The sequence below is a fragment of the Cydia strobilella genome, chromosome 22 (genome assembly GCF_947568885.1).
Source record: "Cydia strobilella chromosome 22, ilCydStro3.1, whole genome shotgun sequence".
In the NCBI taxonomy this organism is placed as follows: Eukaryota; Metazoa; Arthropoda; class Insecta; order Lepidoptera; family Tortricidae; genus Cydia; species Cydia strobilella.
Genome location: NC_086062.1, coordinates 11,182,588 through 11,203,402, shown reverse-complemented (window position 1 = coordinate 11,203,402; position 20,815 = coordinate 11,182,588). Strand labels below are relative to the sequence as shown.

Sequence of the window (20,815 nt, the reverse complement as noted above, 5' to 3'; positions counted from 1 at the left end):
TCCACCTTGGTCACGTGGACTCCAAGACTCCAGCTTCCACCATCAGCTCTCAGGTTAGTGGCTGCAGTGTGTATCCTATTCGGTTTAAGCATCGTAGCTAACTTGTATGTCGCGCAGTTCATTTATTGTCCATTTTCAAATTACCCAATTGTAGCCATCAACAAAAAAAACTCGAAAAAGCTACAGCTATCGTAACACACAATCGCCCACTACACAAAACACACACCTGTACTCATCATGGGAGGAGGGATATTCCTCAGCCCCTTGCATCATGTGATCCTCGCTCGACATGTATGACAGGTTGCATTCCTCCATCATTCCCTACAACAAAAAAACAATTTGAATCAACTTCTAAGTGACTAAATACTTCAATAAAATTCTGCTTTATATCATTATCATCTTCCTCGCTTTTGTGCCTGCTTTACGCCACTGCTCATTGAAACCTGTGGTCCGCTTGGCAACTAACCCCAGAAATTGGCGTCAGAACTAGTTTTTTTTTAATCTTCTTTATACAAAGCAAAAAACAGATTTACAGAGCTTTATTACTGATTCGCGTAGAATTTAAATAAGATTTTTAGAATACGTATAAAAAGTGGCTGTTGATCTATTAAAGAGGACGTTGGTCATGCAGTGTAGATAAACATGTGATTATGCACGAGTATAAGGTTCCTGTGATGAACGTTGTTCCTTTTTGTTTAGAAAATACGCAAAAAGAACATACCTGGAGGTTCCTTTTGAGAGCTTCACTGTAGCCATGAGGGCTGGTCATCATCGGAGGACTCTGTGCTCCCATAAACCTGTCAAATGAATACCAAATGAAATGCTGGCCCTTAACACTTCAACAAAACTTCAAGAACAATTTTTTTACTAATTTTCAGAAACTTTTAATATTGATTTGACCAAAATAGAAATAAAAATGTAAATAAAACATTACCCCCGGCCACTTCAGACCTCTTCTCTTATAAATGATGATATAATCCTCACTACTACAATTTACACGAGTGTATGGTGTAAATGTGTACAATGTGAAGTGTCAAATTTTGAATTTCAAAGTCCAATTCGTCTGTAAAAGTGATCTGTGCTGATGTGTGTGGTGTGTGAGAGAAAGATAAATAGAATAAAATGGAAAGATAAAAAGTTAAAAAAGGCAAGCTTATGAGAAACGAGAAAAAAGGTTAAATAACATGCGACAAAAATGCACATACAAAGCGTAAGAAGCCAAGACAGTCAAGCTACTACAAAATCGGGATATACATGCTGATGATAAAGAAGATTCAAGAGAAGATAAAGATCTCTACAATCTTACTTGGGTATCCAACGACGATCCTTCTTACAATTCATCTTACAACATGCATATCATCGAGACAAACATCGTTTTCATACTTAATTTGGTAATGGTAGTCGATAAAATTAAAAATATCAGAAATTACAATAGCAACATATGGATTAAAGCTAATATTAGATGTCACATAATACCGTGATGTTAAAATCTATAGCAAAACAATCGGTTATAGCTTAGCACTCTAGGAGTCTAATAATTTTGTTATGTGCTTACATTTAATCGTTTCTATCTACAACTATAAAATGCGGTGGTTAGTTGTTTTGAATTTGAGGATATTTCCCTTCATAATTCATATTCAAATTTCAAACGAGTTAGCATTAAGAAACTTGGAAGTGTGAGCACATAATGATATTATTTTTAACTATAATATTTTGGAACAATCACGTGTCTCTAGTTACATTCTAACATGACATGTTGATTAATCTAAAGCTTTACAGTGATACACTTTACAAAATTGTCAGAAACATCGAACTAGTTTAAAAATCAAAAATTATCACAGCTACTGTTTTACATGATAATTTCCGATTGTTTATAATCACACGTATACTTTTTTTGGACGCGATCGCCCAACGATTCTCACATTTCAACATTATTACAAAAATTTGAAAGATTTACAAGATCGTATTTGCATTTTAACAACATTTCAAAATGTTTAAATTTACATTCAAATCAATATGATTTTTGAGTTTTAGCTTTTTTCCACAATACGCAGGTCGTCGCGATTCAGCAATTCAAATTTACTATCGGTCGGGAATATCGTCATCATTATCGTCTCAAAGTCAGACCTCATATTTAAATCTGTCGAGCCAGCAAAATTGCTGTATCCGACAGAGAAAAAAGCTATGCCCTATCCCGTTCGTTGGACGTTCGCAGCTCGATGCGGGGGCGTGTTGGCGTCCTTACTGTGCGGGCGGCGCGTTGGGCGCGGGCGCGGGCTCGTACTTGCGCGGGCGGCCGCGGCTCAGGTGCCGGCGCTTCACGAACTCCGCGTCGTCCACCATCCAGAAGGAGCCGAAGTCGTCCTCGTACCGCACGAAACATTTGTGCAACGAGAGGTTCGTCCGGATTGCGTTCTACAAGTCAACCCGATTAGTAGCTGACATATCCAAAAAACAACTTAAGAGTATAACGCTTCCATCGTTTCAAATATTGACGATGGAAACGCGTCAGATCGTCGTGGAGAAACGATTGTCATGCGGGATGGCCCTGAGGTCTCGGAGGGAATGACGGGAGTGAGGTTAATAGGCAAGCGAGAAATGTTACCACCGTTGCGCTGAAACCCACGGACACACACAAATAACGAGTCCTAAATACAGAAAATGTACATGACCTCACACTTGGTAGCGATATAACCGATGATGAAACTAATAAATTAGAAATACGAAAATATTACAATTGTTTCGAAGCAAACTTTTCAAGAAATTACAAATTGGTGTTAATGATTCTAGTACTAATATTTTATCCATCGGTTATAAGTCTACTTACAATCATGATTCAAAAGTAACTACACAAAAATTACAAATCCAAATCTGAAACGAGACCAAACGTTTATTTACACAAAAAGAGTTAAGTATCTCTAGGTTAGATAGAAAATATTTAGAAGATTAAAATGTTAGATTCCAAAAATTGTGGAGTGTTCCCAATGTGGTTAATTGTGTTAGATGTCAGATGTATGTGGTGTATGATAAAGTGTTCCCCCTCACCAGAATTTTCTATTTCTGTTTATAATATAAATCTTTCTTATTGAAAATGTATTCTCATAATGTATATCGGAGGTATATTTTAAACATTTGCAATTTTTTTTAATATACAAGTACCTTCGTTTTTTGGTATTTTTGTAACTTGATTAGGTACTTCTGTAGTGTAATTTTAGAGACTCCTGTTATTAACTGGTAGGAAATTGTAATGTCAATCTAATAAAATTATGGTCTGTGCAGTATTTTTTTATTTTAGAGCAGACAATATAATTGTATATTTTGTGTTTTATACAAATTTAGTGTAAATACTCGAGTGTATTCAGGTATTAGTGTACACTGTCAGATGTAATTAGTCTCTGAATTAATGTTGCATCTAACACGTTTAGTTATGTATGTTGTGACTGTGTAAATGTAAAATGTAAGATGGTGTCAGTGTATAAATTTTCACTGTAATTTTTTTTGTATTTAGTATGTGTACAAGTGTAAAATGTAATAGTTCTTGTGTCTGAAGATATATGTAAAATGATGATCATGTATTTGCATAGTGTTCATCGTGAATTTGTGTAAAGGGTAATTCATTTTGTGTCAAATGATGTTAGTGGTTAAACGTATTGATGGAATATCTGTTAGTGGAGTAAGATTTAGTTCATGTTTATATGTAGCATAGTATCAATAATTATTTATTGAATTCCATGTAGACTTAACGTAAGTTATGTGCAAGTGAATAAAAGAAGTCATTTGTATAATTATGTATCATGAAATAGTGTTACCTATGTAAGTCTGTGTATCTTGTGTCAAGTCAAAGTCAATGTAGAAGTCTTTAATCTATGTTGCAGTTAGTATAACTGTATGTATAAGTTAATGTTTCTAGTGGTAATGTAATAGTGAAATGTGTAACAGCCAACGTGATAGAACTACCTATTCAATAGGTCGTCGTATAAACTATAAACGTATTGTAAAAACTTCAGTAGGGAAGTGCAATATTTTATTTGTATAGTTGTATTTGTATTTTTTGTAGGAATGTGTGAAATAGTGATATTTAATGCTGCGTCACTTTGTATTGTGTATCTTGTAGCAGTGTAAGTAACTGTGTATTAGAGTAAAAATAATCTGTAAATAATGTGTGTGTGGATGAACGTCTAAATCAGTGTTGTGTATTAGAGGAATGTGTGATAGGAGAACTAGCCTACGGTTCATAATTTGTACGTATTAGTGTTAGTTTGTATGTTTCCGTGTATCAGTGTTAATGTAATGGTCAAAGTCTTACAACTAGGTATCTAGCAATTCGTAACCTTCAGTGTAATGTATAATTATATGCCATGTAACTTTGTCTCTTGGTATCTTGTGTAATAGTGTAGTGACTTTCGTAATGTGTAAAAAATTGTATGTAATGTGTATGAGTGTATCCTGTAGCGGGGTAACAGAGAAATAAGCACCTATGTAATTGTATATCAGAGAAATATGTAATTATGTAACAGTCAGTCATGTAACTACCCAATAGTGTATTTTGTAATGTGTAATAATTGTATTATACGTATATTCAGTAGAAGTGTAACAGTGTATTCGAGAAATAGTAAATGTAAATGTGTAACGGTCAAATGTCAAATGTGGTTTACCCATCAGTATCATTAGTAATGTGTAATATTTTGTGTAACGTGTGTGTATCCTGTAGCAGTGTACGATAAGGAATCAGACATCGCAGCGGGGTCCTTACTTCTGGTGCATGGGTTATATAACTATCCAATAGTATCATTTATAATGTTACTTGAAGTGTTGTGTGTGTATCCAGTATCCGTGTAAAAGTGTATTAAAAAAATAGTGTAATGGTCCAAGTTCTGTAACTATATATCAGTATCATTTGTAATGTGTAACATTAGTTGTAATGTATGTGTATCATGTAGCAGTGTAGTATAAAGAATCGGTCATCGCGGCGGGGTCCGTACCCCTGGTGGATGGGCGGCGGCGCGTGCGCGGCGCGCTGCGGCCGGCGCTTGTAGAACTCCACCTCGTCCACCGTCCACACCGCGCCCTTCACGTTCTCCACGCGCATGAAGCACTTGTGCAGCGACAGGTTGTGACGCACGGCGTTCTGTTGTACTATACTAGTCTTTATTTGGTCGAGGATAGGGCTAAGAACGGGCTTTAGTGACTTGACTTCTGGCAATCTAATTCAATTCAATGTAGTAAAAAAAATGTATTTTAATTTTAATGAATTACTACAAAGAAGATTTCTATAGTCACGTTAGTTTTTTCTTTTATTTGCAAGTAACATTATATGTCGAAATCATTAAAGCACCGTTTCAATTTTATAGTTAACATCATAATTATAGTTAAATACACAATATAGTATTAAAATATAATATTCATGTTCACCAACATTTCTGTTTAATCATATTGTTCCTTATAAGTCTATAGGATAACCTGAAATTTTGGTGAAAATAAATAAATACACATAATACTTACGAAAAAAATACTACAAATACCTGTTGTCCCTAATCGTCAGGAATTATTAATAATATTAGTTTTTTTAATTACAATATTAGAATAAAATTTAATCATTTCATTACTCAATAATACAATTACTTCAACAATTTTCCTTATTACTTTTACTAAAACTTTTTCTGTTTACTATTATTAAACTATTGTTTTTTTTAAAGCATATAAACAGGAATCTACAACGTACCTTCCACGTGGCAGCATTGCGTCGGAAGTAGCAGAAGGTTGTCTGGAACCAATTGTAGATCTCGTTGAGGGTCAGCTGCTTATCTGGAGACTCTATGATGGCCTGGAATAATTAATATTTGCATCAACTAATAGTAAAATAAACTTCCCATATTGTAATACTTAAGGCACTAGATAACGACCTTGTGGTACACCTATACAAAATATAAAAAAAAGTTAATTATTGATCTGGCATGCATTGTTTTACTTTATGTATATTTCGTTTAAGAATAATTAATAGAATAATAAAGGTTTCCAGGGTATTAAATCTTCAAGTTAGTAAATCAATTAAGGTTTATTAAGTCAAACGCTTATGTAAAGACTAACCTGTCGAATGAGCGAAGCGTATGTAAAAGGGGGCCGAACGTCTGCACTTTTATAAAATTCGCGGTTGCGCTGAATTTCTGAAAAATAGCAATGCATTTTTTAAATATTATTATAATAATTAACCTTTGACTATAATGATTGAATAAACATGTTATTGAGCAGTGTCTTTATTAATAATTTTATTATGATTTCAAATTAATAATCAAACTCAAAATGAAAAAGCTGCAACAGTCGATTAAAATAATACTACTGTTTTTATTATTAAACTAAATAAGGCTGTTCTACAAAATGAACTATATTTTATATCTTGCTATTTTTTCTAAGGTTATGTTTTACTAAGTAATACCTACGTAGGTACTAGATAAACTCAAGTTTGAGTTTGTAAAACATGCTTTTGAAGCATCACAGCTGTTTTTAAAACATAAAACTAAAATAAACAATGATTACCTAAAGACTGAAATTGTAATACTGTTTTACCTTGTTGCACATCTAATCCAGCTCTTTCGAGCATATACGGAAGACCTTACAGAAAAAACGGGTTTCATTCAACGCAAATGGAATATACACGAAAATTACAAGTTTGCAATGTTCAAAATCATTGTTGCAATTATGAAGATCTTTATGAATCACAAAGACAAAGACAAAGTATTTATTGCGAACATATTACGTACATAATTACATAATATGGACCCTGAAAGGGCGCAGCAATCTTACAATTAAATAACAAAATAAAACTAGGTATACTGCAATGGTTTACATTAAATTATTTCTTATATATATATATTAATTAAACATTCTGTCTTCAAAAAACTCCTGTAGGACTTATCTATTAGAAATACACTAAGTGCTTTTTTGAAAAAAAAAAATGGTTTTCTATTTCTTTTATTGGTTGCGGTAGTTTATTGAATTAGTATCAAGCTTTGCTTAGTTTGGGGCTAGGTTGATGTCCCCTAATATTTATTTATTTTAGTTATTTAATACATGGAGGCATCTAGGAGAAGAATTTCAAATGGAGTTTGACGAAAGCTACGAGCCTAGATTTTGAAAATCTGTTAAAATTGGCCCTTTTACGATCCCGAGATATAAACTCTATGGTCGAAATCAGATCGAGTAAGTTTGTCGGTTTATTCAGAAACTAAAACCTCAGTCGTACAATTGATAACGTTAAACGAAACAAAGTGTTGAAAACTTACCACCAGCAATAGCCACACCAGACTTGTCGGAGACTCGGCGACGGACCGGTCCGGGTGATGCGCCTTCATTGGGCGCTCCTGAAATTTTAGAACACAAATAAAAATCAAACCTACTTCAATGTATTGGTAAATAAATAAATAATATTGAAGTTTAAAAAAAATGTTTATTTCAGTTCAATGTTAAAGGTACAGTCATAACTTGGAGATTATCTTGATTTAGATGAGCTCTCTTGGACTAGCGGTAAGGAAACATTCAAACTGGGGGTCCTGGAACCCCGTCTACTGAGTTTCTTGGAACTTATCTAGCTCCTCAATTGCTCTTCGGCGAAGTAAATCAGTCTGGATAAATTGGGTTAATTCCAACACCTGAACCTTATTTTTTTGGTTTAGAAGATCAGATGGCAATGGTCGCTTTCGTTAACAGGTCTATTCCAGCCTGGTCCAAAAGCGGACCTGAGGGACTGGCCAAGATATCGTACATCGATAAATGTCGAACGACAAGTAAAAAAGTATCGGGACGACAGATGCTACGAAAAGTCTAAATATCTAAGTTTTGATTGGCGTTTTCTCTAATCAATTATCATCTTCGCTAAGCCCCTTGGGTTCCTTCAGGGTATAACCTGGGAAGCGCTAAAATGGGTAAGCAAGTTGTCGATGTAATCACTAACCATGTGGATGTTTCGGCTGGTGATGGCTCGAGTCTCTAGCAGCATGCAGATGCCGCATCATGGCCGCAAGGCGGTCCCGTTCGCGACGCAGTTGCAGCTCCAGCTGGGCGACCACCTGCATCTGCACACGCGCCTGTGCGGCTGATCTGTCGTCGAGGGTGTGGGCTGCTTCCAGATGCCTGAATTATAAGGGGTATAATTGGTTTAGATAAAAAAATGGATCCTCATCTTCAATACACACACATATCTACAACAACAATTTGAGAGTAGGTTTGAGTAGGGATTTTGCGCTAGGAATTAAGCAGTTTTTTTAAGGCACGACATCTAGAAGAGGGACAACGAAGTCTTAGGAATCAAACATATCAGATGGATAACCTCAAAGAGAAGAAGGCACCATGGTCTAGAAATGCTTAGAGCATCAAAGAGAATACATACTTGAGGAAGGCCTGGTAGTCATCAGCGAGCGCGTCGCAGCCGGGCCACTTGCACACTCCGCGCCCGAACAGCGGGTGCTCTTCCATCTCGCTCCCCCACAGCATGAGACCTTATATGATCAGATTTAATATATTCACAAGATTCAGAAAATTCTTAGAACTCTAAATGGAAGAACAAAATCTGCAAAAAGACAAAATTTTAAGAGCATCCATTCTAGATTTATGGTTTTGGACTTCAATTTTAAAGTCAGAATCAAAAAATTTTATTTTATCCAAACCGTCAAACTATCAACTATGGTTAATACAACTTTGCGTGCGCTGCTCTTAACTGGAAGCCGCCGGGAAGTGCATTAATATAACGTTCAGGTGAGCTGGAATGACGTTTGCTAGGGATCAAGAGACGCGGTTCGAGCTCATGAAAGCCCTTTTTACACCTGGGGTTGTATAAAATCAACAAAAAACAAATTGAAACCTGGAGGAGCATTAGGCGGCACAGACAGAGGCCCGTGCATGAGGTATTGGCGCTGCACGGCCTGCAACTGCTGGACTAACTGCTGCTGCTGGGCGCCGAGCTGCTGCTGAAGGGAACCTGGGGATGCAAGAGTATTGTGACCATCTTCTAAATCTTGATCACACAAGAGATGAAATAACACCTCGGGATACGGATTTTCTTTGAGTTTTTTTTGATAGTATCAATTGAGAAATTTTATTGAAAAGATGTTTTTAGCACCAACTTCTTCATGGTATCGACTTTTTTTAAATATTTTTTTTCGTTGAACGAAGGTAATTTTGGAAAAGCATTATGAGAATATTTTCTGTGACTTAGCGACCATAGTAATCCTAATTTAATGCTGCAGTAGGTAGAACCTGAAATCTGCTTGATATCAAATCAATTTAAATCAGGGGAATCGTGTTGAAAATTTTGGTTTTCAATACTAAATACAACGGACAAAACAGTTGATATAATATTATATTACGGTTCTGATAAGATAAAACCTGTATATAAAATTTGAAACATTACAACATTGTACCATTATCGACACTAAGGATGACTCACGCCAGAACGGCCCGGGTCCGGGCCGAGGCATCCGACACTTCGTTTTCTATAAAAAGGATCGCGTGATCACCGGCCACCTGTCATAAAAAACGAAGTGTCGGTTGCCCCGGCCTTCCTTCCTTTCATCCTTTACCTACTAGTTGTAAACCTTATTCTGGTGTACCAAGGGTCAGTTTCCCGTGATGTAGGTACTTACCAGGGGAAGCGTCAGGAGGCGGCAGATGCGACTGCGACAGCAGGTTCAGACTGATCTGGTCCTGCAGCCGTGACTGCTCCAGCTGACGCTTAGCAGCCTCCGAGGATAAGTGCTGTTAAGAAAACAGAACAGAATAGAATTTATTTAATCGTATGGCATGCATATTTAATCAATCAGAGTACAGCTTTGAGGTTGTTAAGCCAGGTAACCACGTCGCGTGTCAGGGCATCCAGGTCCTCAGCTGGGCCACGATAGGAGTGAAGCGGGCAGCGCCGAAATATGTGCTCAGTGGTTTGGTCTTCTTCTTCTTCAACGTCACAGAATAGAATTATTGAGCCAAACTTTCGAAAGTACAGAAAACAAAACACCAAAATGGTTGAAATTGGTGGCAAACACAGGTGGGACCCCCCGACTCCGGGTAACTTTAGGATACAACAGGGTCCAAGGTCCAGGGTCAACGCTAAGATGAGGAAGGATTTTAACCTGTTTCTGCATATGGTGTTGATGAAACAGCCGCTGTTTCATCAGCGCTTGCAGCTGTGAGTGCTGGTCCAGCAGCTGCATGGCCAGCAGGTCTGGTGCGACCAGCGGCAGCGGTGAGCGGGCGCCGGCAGCACTTCCAGCAGGAGATACCGGTGCTGGTGAAGAGTGTGCTGAACCAGCGGTTGGGGAGGCTGGGGCTGATGCCTGCGGATTTATTATTTTGTAAGTACTAGGAGAAATGATGTGGAACCTTCATATTTTTACCGGAAGAGTAATATAACGTAACTCGTCCCCCAAAGATGAAATAGAACTAAAAGTAGACGTGCAGTCTTATCGCTAAAAAGCTATCTCTTTCAGACATTCCAATCCTTTTATAGGTACCTTTACAATGCCCATGCCCATTTAGAAATTCTAAGATTCGGAAGAATAAAGGGTTGGTTAGTATTAATCTTTCGTATGCTACTGTAAAATGTTCGCCATTTAAAACACGAACTCAATGTTGACATGCAAACGTTGAATGTAGAGATGCGCTGCTTTGTTTTGCATTTTCCATGGGGTAGCGCAAAGGTTATAAATAACATTAGTCTCTTAAAGAGAAAGTCAGTTGCTTATTTACCCGTGCAATCTCGTATTTTCTCCAACAACTCTCTTTTTCACGCTGGTCACGGGGTTACCAAGGGCCGGGCTGTTTGGCTGTTATTTTGAATATTGGCAGTAGTACCTATGCCTGTGAGTTAAGTACTAGGTACTCACCCGTGCAAGAGCGAGAGGCTCATGATCTCTGGGGGGCGAGGCGCGGCGCGGGGGCGAGCTGCGCCGACGCCGCCGCGCCGCTTCGCCGCCCCACCTGCCGGACTCCTCTCTGGAAACATCCACATGGGTCAAACTTGGTTCGTTCTACCTGTCTTTTATTTCTAACTATGTTAACAAAAGAGGGACGGGTAGCCTATCTCGCCGCGAGATACTGTCGCGCCAATCATGTGCTAGCCCGGCTGTCATAGTCATAGGAATAAGATCTCATTTTAGACGGGGCAAGAGTTTCAATTTTCACTTTAAGCCCGCGTCGCAAAGGCATCAAGGACATTTTTCATTTTCATTTTTCAAGTATAATGATGAGGAGCACAATTCGGGTCGTAACTGGAATTTGTCATTAAGGATGCAACTCGTCAGAAAGTGTGTACAAACCTGTCCAAACAGCGGTCCAGCTCGAAAGAGTTTAGTAGCGGCGGCTTCGCGGCGCCCGGGGTCGAGTTCAGTGCCGGCTCGGGACCCTGCGGACAAACACACATATGAGTCCACTTGCCGCGCGAGCCACGCGCTACGAGACGGAAAAAACCGTATGTATGTAGCGAACAGCGCTAACGAACATAGAACCCGCCTATTGGGTCGCTGGCAGTGAATGACACACAAATATATCGGTCTCCGGTGACAACATATATATAAATCCATGGGGTACGTTAGTTTTTTCATGGTGGTAAGGAGGAAACTAGCTTTCACCTACTAGCAGAATGTATTATGTATGCGGCACCGCGATATAATACATTCGGTAGAGGCGCACACTGAAGGAGGAACTAAAGGATGTCGAACTAAAAGATGTCCTCATGTTCTGCAGGAAAACAAGAAGATTTGAGGAGAATAGTGTGGGAATGCCGCCGGGATAGTAACCTGCAGCTCCAACTCCAGGGAATTGGGCTGAATGAACGCGACAAGCGATCGACAGCCCGCCTGCTTCCGGCCGGGCGTCCCTACACTACATCTACATCAACATCTAGTTTTCTCATTCTGGAAAATGGCCTAGCCTTTTCTATATTGGCAATTTAGTTTTACTTTGATACCTCTGATACTCCCATAAAATAGCGTAGTTATCCCCACGGTGGTAAAATTGTGGGGGATACTTTTCATAAGTCAACTCACACACTCACAGAAGATCTAGCCTAATTTTTTTATGAAAAGTCACGATACAACTTAAGTAAAATGAACCTAAAATGAAGGTCGCTTATAAAGATTATTTATTTTTCATTTTAAAAAAACCTTATCTTTTTCGGTTCCCAAGGGTATGATGATAAATGCCCTGCCGACAGTCGCGGTGCGCAACAAAGTATGCTTGTTTGCCACCAACGTGGGATAAAAAAAAAAAGCAGCAAAAGCAGTAAAAAAAATTCGAAACCAAGCCCATTATACAAGCGGTAGAACACACATAAGGAGGCACGGCATCGTCGGCGACACCTATGGCGTGTCTTTGTACCGAGTCAAATCGCCTATCTGGTAGCTAAATTCTCCAATTTAGCCGATTTCTAAAGACGGTAAGAAAAAAGCTTCGTGGGATTAAAGAAATTTTTGAAATATTTTTACTTGTTCATTATTAGTTTATTGTTAACTGTACGAGTAAATAAGTAGGTAGCTAGGTGAACTATAAGTACGTATCCTATAATTCCTATGAAGTTAATATAGAAAACACAACTAACTTGCTTGTAAGAATTAATAGCAGGCCTCTATTATAAACACCGTTGAACTGACTTCTGAACTCTCAGCTATGCGAAGCATGATGTCATGCTTTTGTGTACATTATTTAATTTACACAATACGTCATGTAGCAGTATTATAAACATTAGTAACACTATAATATGTATATTCGTCTTAGCTTATACAGCTTGTAACTCAAAACTAAAGTTGGTCGTGTTTGCTTTGCTAAAAAACGTTTGTGTACCGATCGTTTAACGCCTACGTTGAGTAAATTATAATAGATGTGTAGCTAGACTACTTAAAAAATTTGCTTCGATATATACTCATGGACTTTAGAGGAACGCAAAAAAAGGTTTAAACCTTTTGGACGCCAATGACCGATATTTACGCACTGTAGGTTCAGTTACCGCTGAGCTACCAGAGCTAATGCAGAACTGATAAAGTTTTATTGGAGCAACCTGTAGAGCTAGAGGTAAAAAACTAGCACATGTTATTGTTACGGAACTTGCTGTATAAACACGTGAGCTCACCGCGATGTTGCAAATGTCGACAACAGGGCTGGTTCATAAACTTAATGTGATATTGATATACAGTGTGAAAACTGGAAAGATTGAATGGGCCCTGGAGGGTAGGTACCTCAGAACCTTAAGTTAGCTCATAAATTAAATCATCCAACACTTCGTTTTCTATAAAAATATATCATCACGTGATCATCGATAATTACGTGTCGATCACCTCGGCTTGGACCCGTACGGCTGCCACGAGCTTTGTCACTAACCTCAACTAACCTGATACTGACATATTAGCTAACGTTTGAATAAATTACTTCTATAGGTACATCTCGCTCTCACTAATATGTTAGTACGAGCGAGATGCATAGAAAGTACGTTACGCACACGCTAGCGAATATGTCAGTGACAAGCTCGTGGTAAGGCTACTGGAACGTGCGTCTAGCGTGAGTCATTTAGCTTCTCTATTAAATTCCTGGATTACAAAAAATGTTGATCATGTTGGTGCAATTGCAGGTTTTTAAATTAAAAAAAAACCCTCAGTAAATTAACTAAATATAATATAAGGAAAACTGATTGAATCCACGATCCATCCCATTTATAATTAGTGAACCTTTCTCATTTTATCGAGGGCAAACTTTCCCGACGAGCCAGAACGAATTATGATTGGAACAAACTATGGGAGAAAATTAAAACTGAAGAGACAGATTTACAGAAAATGGCGAGATGAGCTTGCGTTGAAATAATTTCGAAATACCACCGTGACGGTGGGTAAGTAATAGGGTATTCTACATTTTTTATGAATGGTATCAGTCGATCAGGTTTGTTTTGAGGATTAAATGTCTGTATGGGACCCATAGTCTTATAACAATACAAAAGGCACTTAACTGACGAAACGCTTCATACAAAATGACATTACATCGTGACGTCAGCATGTAACGTCGCTATCGCTTAGCTTCGCCGTGGAAAACAAAGGAAATTGCAATTTTGTCGGTGAAATATTGCATTTACGTATATTGTTGCCATCCATTTTTTTTAAATAAAATGTAAGGAATCGAATGGTACCATTATTATTCGTATTTGGAAGTAAAACATTTTTTTTTAAACTGATGTCTTGTATTTATTTATTAAACCCATATATGTTTAAAGTTTCCAATTTATTGCGATAATTTACTCATTTTCTATCTATTTCTGACCCCTGTCAGGGTCCATGTGAAACTTTATCATCTGTAACAACATATGTACCATGGTTTGCAATAAACATTTATGATTTATGATTTGACCAGATTCAGTTATAAAATTCTACATGTGGTAAATACCCTATTATTTAAGAACCTAAAGTGTCTCTCTGCTGCTACGTCTGCTACGTTTTCAGGGTTCCGTAGTCAACTAGGAACTCTTATTGTTCTTGTCCGTCTGTCTGTTTGTCCGTCCAATCAAAGATAGATATAACTCCGTAATAGATGGATACAGTCTAAGGAAAAAACGTGCCTCGAAAATCACGAAAATTTGATTCTCGATCAGATGGCGCCACTAGTTTTGGCCTACACTCGTATAGAGGGCGTTGACTGTTTCGTTTGTTATTTATAATTTTAACGCATACCAGTGAAAGAACATGGGTCAAAATCATATAAAAATAATTAATGCAAATAAAAAAATCATTTATCCATATTTAAATACATTTTATCGTATTTTTATAAATATTTATTTTTAGTTTTAAAGTGTGTCGACAGATGGCAGTGAATTTACTGGGGTTACAAAATTTACTATGACAGTACCGCTCTAGTATAAGTTACTCTATGGTCCAATACTTTGCTCCGTGACTGTTAGTACTATAAAGCTGCAATTTGGCATGGATATATAAATCAATCATTCAGACAAAGTGTAAGGGAGGTATCCCTTACACGTAAAGTTTTTAAAGAAATTATATTATGTACTTATTGTAGAATAAAATTATAAAATCTCCAGATTCCGGGACGCAACAAACACATACAGGAAATCATTTGTGTTCTTTTTTAATAAATATTTTTAATCTCAACAAATAAGCCGTGAAAAAATCCATGTTAAATCACATGTCATTGACGCGTGACTTTTTTTATACACAAACAAATTGTTGCTTAGTAAGTGTTTACATATGTACTTACACCTAATACGATTTGTAACACGTCTGTATGTATGTAGTTTGTATGTACGTGGCTTAATATGTATAGGTAAATAAAGCGTTTCGAGTATGATATTATTATATGTATAGTCAAATTTGGTTTAAAACCTTTAGTCGAAATAAGCCAGACTTTTTGTGTGTATAATATCTCCCTTGGAAATAATACATTAAGAAATGTATATTATTACTTAATGAATTGGGAATCATAATTAAAAAACCGGCCAAGGGCGAGTCGGACTCGCGCTCGAAGGGTTCCGTACCATTACAGAAAAAAACAGCAAAGAAATCACGTTTGTTGTATGGAAGCCCCATTTAAATATTTATATTATTCTGTTTTTAGTATTAATTGTTATAGCGGCAACAGAAATACATCATCTGTGAAAATTTCAACTGTCTAGCTATCACGGTTCATGAGATACAGCCTGGTGACAGACAGACAGACGGACAGACGGGCAGCGGAGTCTTAGTAATAGGGTCCCGTTTTTACCCTTTAGGTACGGAACCCTAAAAATACATGTATTAAAATTTTCATTATATTTACAAGCCATTATCGCCGACTGTATACTTTTCTTTCGAAAATACTCATATTATTGAACTTGGAATCTTCATACTTAAAAAAATTGACCGAAATAAACTAAGAAACAAACAGAAATAATATAAGAAATAAATATAAGTATTTATGTTAGTAGAGTCTGACCATGCATGATAATGACAAATGACTGCGTCAAAATTATGGATGGTATAGAAAGGATCGCAATCTCTTATGGCAGAATTGTTGTAAAAGTGACCGCGTTAAGCTTTAAATAATAGTTCCTAATCTCTCCGGTGGCGCTAGTTAGGCTCTGGGACATGAGTATAACATGAACCATATAAGGCAACAAATAACCCGACCAAATTACGTAGGTTGTTTTTTGTTGGATTTCGGTGTATGGTGGCGCCGCCTAATTATTATTTTTTGATGGACACTTTTCATACATAGAGATTTGGCTCCTTTATACAGTCTCCATGGTCAAAATGGTCTAAAAACCAACAGAGTTGAGAATAAGGTCATTAAATAGGTATTTTTATGTACATACTTAATTTCGTTCTATTGGCACCAAGCGGAATTCCATTGCAGAACTGAGATATTGGTATTTTTGTCAAAATGTTGTCACCTTCTACTAAATAGCTATATAAGATATATACAGTGGTACTACGTAAACGAAATTAATAACTAGCTTAAATCTAAAATAGGCCCTTGAGGCATTGTACCAAGGATGCTGGCGGCATTTCCCCGCTGTATCGCAATGCTGATACGTTGTGCGAGAAAGCCGCCAGCTCTTCGGTCACCAGTTACGTCAACCAGACGCTTCGCGATTTCTGCAAACAACTTATGCGCGCAACTAATAGCTATATTAGTATTATATTGACAAATAATACATATATTACATTGAGACAAAACGAAACAAAATTATAACCCCATTTTTATCAAAACAAATTGCGCCGCACAGTGGTGCCTTCTAAACAAACCGAGACAAAGGTATCAAATATTATTGTTTTTCCAAAGTAAACCGCCATTGTTGTTTCTGTATAAATAAAAATAATTTTAATTCAATCGTTTACGTCCGTTATGTTATGTTTGTTTGGGCGAGCAAAGTAAAACAGTGGGCGAATAAGCAAACATTTTGAAGAAAGGATTCAATGTGGATTTTTATCGAATTATCTTTTATTTATGTTTTGAGTTCAAAGTCCTATCGATGTCGATGTATCGATGAGTTCTTAGTCCTGTACTAAATGGGTAAAACTTATTATCATTGAAAAATATTATAAAAAAATCTGGTTCGCTGGCTCAGCCTTGCCTCTTAAACTATGTAATTAACAATAGTTATTTGTGCAACAAGAGAGGAAAGTTGGTTTTTCTTGCGAGTGTTTATTTTGAGTCCCGAGATAGCGAAAGATTCTATAATTGAATCACGAGCGAAGCGAGAGATTCTAAGTTAGAATCATGAGCGCAGCGAGGGACTCAAAAACACGAGATGTAAAATAACTTTGCTCTCGTGTTGCACACATAATTTTTCACCTCAGTAGTGAGAACATATTAAAGGTTAAAATGTATTTCGAATTACACAGAAAAAATCAGAAAAAAAAATGTAATCAAAGTATGAAGTGGCAGTTCATGGACTTCACTAAATTAAAAAGCTACTTTGTTTCACTCCCTGGAGTGAGGAAAGTCGCACTTTCTTCACTCCAGGGAGTGACGAAAGTAGGCTTGTTCGAGCTGCTGAGGTGAAAAATAATTATAAGACCTAACACTGAGTATTTAGCATTTAAATGTACCTGACTTGTAAAATTGTATTTTATAAATAAAGTATTGAATTGAATTGATGCGTTCTTAGTTTTAAATAAAGACGCTAATTATTCTTATACTAGCTCTTGCCCGCGACTTCGTCTGCGTGGACTTAGTAACCGCAGCTAAAGTAAGAATAGCGCCTGGAGAAAATCTCATAGCAATCTAAATTTGAGCATATTCTGCACACAAATTAGCAGGCACTTCGTTAATTATCTCAATTACACCCCGCTTTTTACTTTCTTAAGGGATGATTTTCGGGATAAAAACTATCCTATGTCCTTCTCAGGGACTCAACCTATCTCTATGCCAAATTTCATCTAAATCGGTTCAGCGGTTTAAGCGTGAAGAGAGAACACACAGACAGAAAGACAGACAGACAAACAGACTTTCGCATTTATAATAGTGGTATGGATTATACTTATTCATGAAATTAGCAAGTATACAGATTTGTTCGTATTGAATCTTATTCAAATTCATATTTATTTATTGCATCCATGGTACACAGACGCTTAGATGTTTAGTATTTGATTTTGATAGATTTGTTGTTTTAGCGGTAACAGAAATACATCATCTGTGAAAGTTTCAACTGTCCAGCTATCACGGTTCATGAGAAACTGCCTGGTGACAGACAGATGGACAGAGGAGCCTTAGTAATAGCATAGAGTAACTTATACTAGAGCGGTACTGTCATAGTAAATTTTGTAACCCCAGTAAATTCACTGCCATCTGTCGACACACTTTAAAACTAAAAATAAATATTTATAAAAATACGATAAAATGTATTTAAATATGGATAAATGATTTTTTTTATTTGCATTAATTATTTTTATGATTTTGACCCATGTTCTTTCACTGATATGCGTTAAAATTATAAATAACAAACGAAACCGTCAACGCCCTCTATACGAGTGTAGGCCAAAACTAGTGGCGCCCTCTGATCGAGAATCAAATTTTCGTGATTTTCGAGGCACGTTTTTTCCTTAGACTGTATCCATCTATTACGGAGTTATATCTATCTTTGGTAATAGGGTCCCGTTTTTACCCTTTGGGTACGGAACCCTAAAAAACTTCTTAATTAATGATCACACAGATAAATTCTATATCTGGTTTAATTTATTGTCCGTAATGGTTACAGTTTGGCGATGCATAAATTTTGTTTGTAACCATGTACCCTTTGTGTAAATAAAAAATACATGTATATAGGTATACATGTTAATATGATCACTAAATTAACAATCGTCGATACTGCAAAAGAAAATAGTGTTTTTTAATTGTAATAGTGTTTCTATATTGTTTAATTTAAAAGAATGTATAATAATTGAACAGTCCATTACCCTATTTCAGTATAAAAACAAACAGATGGACAAACATATATATAAACACCTAGCTATTATTTAACTCGTAGATGTTCCTAAAATGGAACCAGGCACGGAATGCTAAAATTGCGACACCAGCGCGTAATTTTCCTCCTTCTACTTCACTTTTTGCTGAAAATGCTGAAATGTTCCATTTTTAATTAAAACTCACCTGTCTCACTGCATACAGCATCTCAGTATCTTCCGTCCCGTTCCCGCGCAAATCAATAAATTATCCTCCGTCCCGCTCACTCACACCAATTGTTTTTTTTCGACGTTTTCTAATTAACTATCAGTCGTTTCATTATTTTAATTGCTACTTTAATTTAAAGTATTGATTTTTCTTTGTTATAAGTTATTGCGTGTCATTGTGGCCTAAAATATTTCTATATTCTTAGATTTGGTTGCTGTACAAGTATTATTTAGGTACTTTAACAGGACTTACAGCTTTAAAATCACCTCCGACGTTTCGAGGACGGCGTTGTCCCTGTCTCGGAAAAGGTTATGCGAGAGAAAGCAGGTATATGCTATTAAGTCCCGTTAAAGTCAATAGGTATATATATTGTTAACTAAATAATTACTGTATCCGGTTATTTGCGTTTTATAAAAAACCTAGCTTTTGCCCGCGACTTCGTCTGCGTGGAGTTAGTAATTTGGTTAGCTTATTTTTATCCAATCTGCTTTTTATCGATTCCCCATACAAACTTCCACCCCCCTTTTCACCTCCTGAAAGGATGACTTCTGGGATAAAACCTACCCTATGTCCTTCCCCAGGACTCAAACTATCTCTATACCAAATTTTAACTAAATCGGTTCAGCGGTTTGAGCGTGAAGAGGTAACAGACAGACTGACAGACACACTTTCGCATTTATAATATTAGTATGGATATGGATATATCTGCATATAAATCATTACTATAAGAAAATAATTAAACAAAAAGCTGCGAGTGGAATCCTTTGAAAACCTATGGGACAGATTTTAATCTTGTCTAAAAGTTATTAATTAATAATTTACTTTAATTTTATTCTAAATGAATATTCCTGTGCTATATGTGTATGCTAGATTAAAGTTTTGGTGACCTAATAATCATTTATGTTTTACTCTTGATTACTTTTTTTTAAATGTAAATAAAAGTGACAAAAAATATAATTAGTAACGTATTTATTACATGGGGTTTAAAAAAAGGTGAGTGACATATTTGTTACAGGGTTTGCAAAAAAAATTAATTTAATTCATTTAATTATGTTAATTTTCCTTATTTTTAGATATGTGCTGCCAATGTAATATTGATCATTAATAAAAAATAAATCAATTAAAATTTCAAAATACTTAAAAGAATTAACAAAAGATAACATATATTCAATCTGCGTTATCAGTAAAGTTGAAGTAATATTACAAAAAAAAAATATTGACCAAGAGCAAAATAATGTAAAACATATACATATAATACATAACATAAAAGAACATAAATTCCCATAATCCACTTTACACCAGCATTTCAGTATTTCAGCCCCTTTTAAGTGGCGGTCTCGCCCCCTGAACAGCGACGGTCTCGTCCAATCACAGCGCGCCGCTGAAAAGCGCCACGCCCAGCCGCTTTAGAGACGCCTAGTTGTACGTACCTATATATTAGTGTAGGAGACATATTATATTCTATATAACTAGCTTGTTCATTTTGTCTGCATAAAATTAGGAGGACCACTATACATACTTATATTAGTGAATACTTTAGGAGACTAGGTACATGAGATATATGAGAGTAGTTTTTCCATAAATTTGTCTGCATGAAATGGGGTTGGCCGGTCGAAATATTTAGCAGATGGCGCCAGCATAGCTTGCCCTGTCAATCCCTAGAATTGTGTCAAATTTTTGTTTATTT

At 36.5% G+C, this 20,815-nt stretch overlaps 1 protein-coding gene across 4 annotated transcripts in view; it reads right to left on the bottom strand.

Annotated features, from left to right (window-relative positions):
• LOC134751512 (forkhead box protein P1) overlaps window positions 1-20,815 on the bottom strand; it is a 90,646-nt gene that overhangs the window by 7,966 nt on the left and 61,865 nt on the right. Inside the window, exons 4-17 of one of the 4 annotated variants that reach the window (XM_063686940.1) lie at window positions 11,304-11,389; window positions 10,872-10,980; window positions 10,119-10,322; window positions 9,636-9,747; window positions 8,855-8,971; window positions 8,384-8,492; window positions 7,949-8,127; window positions 7,281-7,358; window positions 6,565-6,609; window positions 6,088-6,164; window positions 5,723-5,824; window positions 2,246-2,415; window positions 722-797; window positions 227-321 (exon numbers count right to left, since the gene is read on the bottom strand). In XM_063686940.1, the coding sequence (XP_063543010.1) occupies window positions 227-321; window positions 722-797; window positions 2,246-2,415; window positions 5,723-5,824; window positions 6,088-6,164; window positions 6,565-6,609; window positions 7,281-7,358; window positions 7,949-8,127; window positions 8,384-8,492; window positions 8,855-8,971; window positions 9,636-9,747; window positions 10,119-10,322; window positions 10,872-10,980; window positions 11,304-11,389 (1,559 nt within the window). Of the gene's footprint in view, window positions 1-226; window positions 322-721; window positions 798-2,245; window positions 2,416-4,982; window positions 5,129-5,722; window positions 5,825-6,087; window positions 6,165-6,564; window positions 6,610-7,280; window positions 7,359-7,948; window positions 8,128-8,383; window positions 8,493-8,854; window positions 8,972-9,635; window positions 9,748-10,118; window positions 10,323-10,871; window positions 10,981-11,303; window positions 11,390-20,815 lie in introns of all 4 variants that reach the window. The other 3 variants (XM_063686941.1, XM_063686942.1, XM_063686943.1) reach the window with 3 other exon arrangements.